At 34.2% G+C, this 6,474-nt stretch overlaps 1 protein-coding gene across 1 annotated transcript; it reads left to right on the forward strand.

The window, feature by feature from the left end:
- Positions 1-6: 6 nt before the first annotated feature.
- Positions 7-4,383, forward strand: LOC111395701 (cyclic nucleotide-gated ion channel 4-like). Its single transcript, XM_023021821.1, has 7 exons — positions 7-533; positions 2,055-2,270; positions 2,610-2,923; positions 3,002-3,110; positions 3,196-3,432; positions 3,525-3,611; positions 3,692-4,383. The coding sequence occupies exons 1-7, from the start codon at positions 30-32 to the stop codon at positions 4,205-4,207; spliced, it is 1,983 nt and encodes a 660-aa protein (XP_022877589.1). The 5' UTR covers positions 7-29; the 3' UTR covers positions 4,208-4,383.
- The last annotated feature ends 2,091 nt before the right edge of the window (positions 4,384-6,474 follow it).

Below are 6,474 nucleotides of genomic sequence, written 5' to 3' on the forward strand. Positions count from 1 at the left end.
AGAGAGAGAGAGAGAGAGAGAGAGTAGCCATGCCGAGCAGAGAGCAAGAAAATCCACATAATTACAATGACAGTGATGATTCTGATGCTGAAGAAGAAACTGTAGAAGTAGAAGAAGAGGAGGAGGAAAATTTTTTCCCTGACTGCAGAAACAAATACGGTGGTTGTGGCCGGAAGGGATGGTGGTTCTGGGGAAAAATCCTGGACCCTAGGGCCACATGGGTTCAAGAATGGAACAGAATTTTCCTCTTAGTATGCGCCGCTGGTCTATTTGTAGATCCTCTCTTCTTCTATACCCTCTCAATAAGTGAAAACTGCATGTGCCTCTTCGTCGATGGGTGGCTCGCCATAACCGTGACGGTTCTCCGGTGCATGACGGACGCCTTGCACCTCTGGAACATGTGGCTTCATTTCAAAATGAATCGGAGGCCCCACCACGTCATAGACGCCGGCCACCGGACCGTTGCCTTGCGATACTTCAAGGCAAACAAGGGTTTCTTCTTTGATTTATTTGTGATTCTTCCAATTCCGCAGGTAGGTAATTTTTCTTGATATATGCCAAATTCTTTTTCTCTGTGCTTTAGTAATTTAGAAACATCATTATCAAGAATTCCGGTATTACAGCGAATGCTGCCAAACAGTAAGGATTTCATTTGGCTTTTAGTGCTAGTGAGGTTAATAATTGGAGTATGTGACAAAATCATGCATGTCATGCGGTTGTTTCTATGCATGCAGCCTCATAGAACATGTGATACAAGAAGAAAGTAGAACTTGAATTTATATGGATTATATTTAGGTTAATGCTTATTGTAGAGAAAAAAATTCCAGACTTCTTACAGATGTGTTTGAAATGGGGTGAATTAAAATATTGCAAAAAATAATCCACCCATCCTATATGTGTATATTTTGTAAGAGTTTTGTACGAGTAGCATTGCTATTATATTTATCATTTTCACCAAAATACTCACCTTTTCCCTTAAACCCATAATTTTTTTTCTATTTTTATTTTATTTTATTTTATTTTTTTTAAGAAAAGGTTTAATTTTTTTTTTCATTCTTTATAATCAAATCCACTAAATAAATGAAGTAAAACTTATGAGTATACATTTATTTTTAAGAAGTATGAAACAGTTAAAAAGGACAACATTTTTTCGCACCCATCATTATTTGGCATGGGTTAAAATCTTGATAATTAGTTACTTTTAGCTTTGGTATGAGATAAAATCTAGATAAAACTTATGTCAAAGTCGATAATTAATGTTAACCATATATTTTATGGAATCCAAACTTTTCACCAAGACATTTCATGAATTTTTAGAAAAATATACTGAAACACTAATTTTTAGCTACATTATCGGGAGCTTAATTTTGTTTGATCTATGCTACTTAACCAATAATGTCACCACCAAGCCTATATGCTCAAGTTGTTATATCATACAAACTGTCTACTTTAGGAGAGTCTTTGCTCATTTTATTAGGATTTGAATTTAGAACTAAACATCTCTATCTTATGATATATTTAAGCCCCCATTATTTGAAATTTTAATGTTTGGATTTTTTTGAAGAATATGTGGTTAAAAAAAAGTTTTGGAATTACATCTAATATTATTTTATTGGAGAATGTGTTGTTGATAAGAAGAGAGAGAAAAATAAATTATAATTTTAATGGGGTCGAACAAGAGCTAAGTTGAATCTTGATACGAATTAATCAGCAATTCAACATATACAAAAGGAGAAAGATAATCCATTATTTGCCTTCAAAATTGTAGAAAACTTTACCTATCAAAACCTTGAACCTTTCAAAGAGCAAGACAGACTTCTCAGCCAAAGGAGAAAACAACCTCATAAAATAAATACTAATGTTCTGTCTAGAGATTGTTAATGTGATTTGAGTTTCCACCATAAAAAGTTAATCTTTGTTAAGAAGAGTAGACCACTCTTGAATCAGTGTTAAAATATCATCTTATTTAAAAGGCCAGTCTTAATCTAAGCGTTTGTATTGGTTATATTTAACCGATGTGTGATTTATTTCTTAACACTAATTTTAAAATGCAGATAGTTTTATGGGTGGCAATCCCGGAGTTATTGGGGAAAGGATCAACGATTTTGATTATGGCGGTCCTCTTGATAATGTTTCTATTCCAATACTTACCCAAAATTTATCACTCAGTATGCTTATTGCGCCGCATGCAAAATCTCTCGGGATATATATTTGGTACTGTATGGTGGGGGATTGCCCTCAACTTGATTGCATATTTTGTCGCATCGCATGTAAGTAAGCTTACTCTTATCTCATTTACAAAGCTTCCAAGAATATTATTATATGTTCTATAGTTTTATGATTGAGTTTATTTGTATTATTGCTATAATTTTGTCTACAAGAGGACAAACAAGTAACATCAGTTAGGACGCGAAAGCCAACTATTTTTCGTATAGTAGTTAGTATTACATTTTATTTACAAGACTTTATTTCACTTATAAGTATAAATCATTAGCTTATTATTACTATGAGTAATTTACTTATTTAAAATTTGATGATAGAACAATTATTTATTTTATAACTATTTATTTACAAGCAAATTATTCGAAGTAATAAATCTTTAATTATAGGCTGTGGGAGCATGCTGGTACTTGCTAGGAATACAAAGGGCTGCAAAATGCTTAAAGCAACAATGCAAGTACGCAAATGGCTGCAACATGAGAATGATGGCATGTCAAGAACCAATATATTATGGAACAAGCACTTTAATTAAAGACAGATCAAGACTTTTTTGGGGGGAGAACAAAACAGCAAGGTCTGCTTGCCTCGAAAATTACGATAATTTCGATTATGGAGCTTATAAGTGGACTGTTCAACTTATTACAAATGATAATCGCTTGGAAAAGATATTATTCCCCATATTTTGGGGCCTCATGACTCTAAGGTAACCACTTGTTTATTTTCATTGTCTTAGTGATTAGCATTTTACCAGTACTATTAATATTTTGAATGAGATTAACAGTACATTTGGGAACCTGGAGAGCACAACAGATTGGTTAGAAGTGGTTTTCATTATCATTGTTCTTACCACTGGACTCTTGCTGGTCACAATGTTGATTGGTAACATCAAGGTACTTAAAAATCAATTATTTGTTGCAATGATAATGGATTGATCGGATTTTGCCTCGTGTCTTTAATTTTCGTAAGCAATGCCAGGTTTTCTTGCACGCAACGACATCAAAGAAACAAGCAATGCAATTGAAGATGCGGAACATAGAATGGTGGATGAGGAAGAGACGATTGCCTCTGGCATTCAGGCAGAGAGTAAGGAACTACGAAAGACAGCGATGGGCTGCAATGCGCGGAGTAGATGAATGTGAGATGACGCGTAATCTCCCTGAAGGACTTAGAAGAGACATAAAATATCATCTCTGTTTGGACTTGGTTAGACAGGTAATTAACTAAACCAATATTTAAAAACACCACATCAGAGGTAACATCATGTTTGGTATATAGTACTAGATGCATATTTGCAAATATTTCAGGTTCCTTTGTTCCAGCATATGGATAATCTCGTCTTGGAAAATATCTGTGACCGTGTGAAGTCGCTTATATTCACAAAGGGAGAAACAGTGAGTACAAACTCAGCACTTATGATTTATATTCAGGGTATTAACACTAATAGATCTTCTTCTTTTCTATTGAATCCAAGATAAGTAGAGAGGGTGATCCAGTACAAAGAATGTTATTCATAGTAAGAGGGCATCTTCAAAGCAGCCAAGTACTCCGAGATGGTGTCGAGAGTTGCTGTATGTTAGGCCCCGGAAATTTTAGCGGGGACGAGCTCCTTTCCTGGTGTCTGCGAAGACCCTTTGTTGAACGCCTTCCGCCTTCTTCCTCAACCCTTATGACTCTAGAAACTACCGAAGCGTTTGGGCTAGATGCTGAGGATGTTCAGTATGTGACTCAACATTTTCGGTACACATTTGTGAATGAAAAAGTTAAGAGAAGTGCTCGTTATTACTCGCCTGGATGGAGGACTTGGGCAGCTGTTGCTATTCAGTTGGCCTGGAGAAGGTACAAACACAGGCTAACACTCACTTCTCTGTCATTTATTAGGCCGCGACGACCATTGTCGCGCGGTTCTTCACTTGGGGAGGATAGGCTAAGGCTTTATACAGCACTTTTAACTTCGCCCAAGCCAAATCTAGATGATTTTGATTTCTGAAACTGTTCAAAAATTGTAGAGGTACATTTCCATGGGAATGCTGGTTTTCTGTAATTTAACTGTTTAAGAAATTAAGAATTTGTTGTGTGAGGGAAACTGACTGAGAGTTTCAAATCTTGGTGCCGTGGTGCTTGTGGCATTGCCAATAATGAAGGATGAATAATGCCAGCAGCTTAGCCCTTGTTTTGTAGTGATTAAAATTTAAATTTAAATTTAAGTCAAAGTTATTAATTAATTTTAATCACGCATTTCATGTGATTTATAATTTTTTAATTACACATTTCATTAACTTTTATCAAAAATTTGACTTCGATCCCCATTAAATAGGGGCTAGGTATTAAATATGTGTGGCATTAAGTGGATGTACCTGTTTAAAATATTAATCACGTAATTGACTTCTAAACTATTGCTCACGGATAAATCATAAATACCATTAATAGGGGTGATAATTGAACCAAGAGGCTCGTTGGCTCAATCGGACTTGGCCCATGAACTGCTCGAGAACATCTAGGGACGAGCCCGAACACGAATTGAGCTCATAATAAATTTGGGTAATCGGCTTGTGGACTGAGGCCACGGTCCACGAGCTCATAGGCTCGTGTAATAAAATGTGACAGTTTGTTCACTTCTTAAAAACTTCATAAATGCACAACATTTCAGCTCATTTTTTTCACACCAATTGTCTACAAACTATATTCTACATTTTACTATCTAAATTTCTCATTTCAGCCTCTATTTAACAACCATTACTTCAGAACCTTTTTTTTTTAATATACTCATTTTCAACTATACATTCATACAATAAAATATTCTACACGTAAATTCAAAATTTTTCCTTACCTTTTAACCATATATTCTCCAAAAAATCACTATTCAAATATCTATTTTGCTAAAATAAAGGTTGTCAAACAAGGGCTCAATTCAATCCCTTATATTAATCAATCTATTCAATATTACTTAATTGTTCAAAATATTTCCTTTTATTTTCAGTTTTCTCACTCCATTCTCAATTCAAGAATTCATCTATTATTTTCTATTTAAATTTATACAATCCAATTTTTTACTTTATTATTATTATTTTTTTTTTTTACTACAAATAGATTTCAATAACTATGTTGAGGTTATGTTTGATGGTAGTAACTCATCATTGAGATTACAGTCCCAATTTCGATAATGATTTTTCTAGTCTTAATAACATCCAAATACTCAATGATTTGGACATAGAAGATGTGCATGGGAGTTGCCATCCAATTGATTTGGATGACATTGATGAAGAAGTAGAACCCGAAGTAGTCGATCAAGAAGAAAGCGAAAATGCAAATAAACTGGAAATGTTGGAAACACTTCAAATTAATATCCACATGTTACACAGTAGGCGAAGTGCAAGAATCTAAAGTAAAAAGGAAATAATGCCAAACAAAATTGGCATGACAAAAGAAAATCGAAACTACTCACCTCAGCTGGCATGACAAAAAATGTTCAGCCAAACATAGAATTATTAGTGAAACATAATCACAACTTCATTATGATACTCCTTCTCTTGGTACTAATTTAAAGGTACAAAAATAGTTATACGAAAAATTTTAAATGCATTAAATTTTGATGCTCCAATTACATATTCTAATTTAAAGAATACTTTAACTGAAATGAATGCAATTTATGTACTAATATTGGGTGCAGATGTTATCACCATATTTTTCAAAATAAATAAATTAACATTGTGAGAAAATATTTCCCTCATTTAAAAGCAAGAAAATAAAATATTTTGATATAAATCATCATTAAGGACTAGACATACTAACTAATGGAATGTTGATGATGAGAATTCAACCAAAAAAAAAAAAGGTAAAGAAACTAATTGCTACAACGAGCAAAGATTGATGAGTTTAACTGCAATTAAAATGTGTGTATCAAATAAAAAATGTAGTTGCAATGTAATAACCCTTTTTTTAAATTACAAAAAAATGCTTGTAGGCAAGCTCTACTTAGCTCTTGAGCTCATGAGCCTAAGCTTGGCTTGATCTCCCTAGGACAAGCCGAGCTTTAGAGCTCATGGGCCGAGTCGACTTGACTTGGCTCAGCCCATTGAAACCCCTTGGTTTACTCACGAAGAATTGATATTCAAAAACTACATGTCAAAAACTAAACGAAGACTTTTTATTTCAATTTTTCGAGAGTTACTTCTTCCCCACACTATTTTTTAACTACACGTCCCCCCCCCCCCCCCCCCCCCCCCTCTCTAAAAAAAAAAAAACAATTTTTTTTGG

The sequence above is a fragment of the Olea europaea genome, chromosome 6 (assembly GCF_002742605.1).
Source record: "Olea europaea var. sylvestris chromosome 6, O_europaea_v1, whole genome shotgun sequence".
Lineage (NCBI taxonomy): Eukaryota > Viridiplantae > Streptophyta > Magnoliopsida > Lamiales > Oleaceae > Olea > Olea europaea.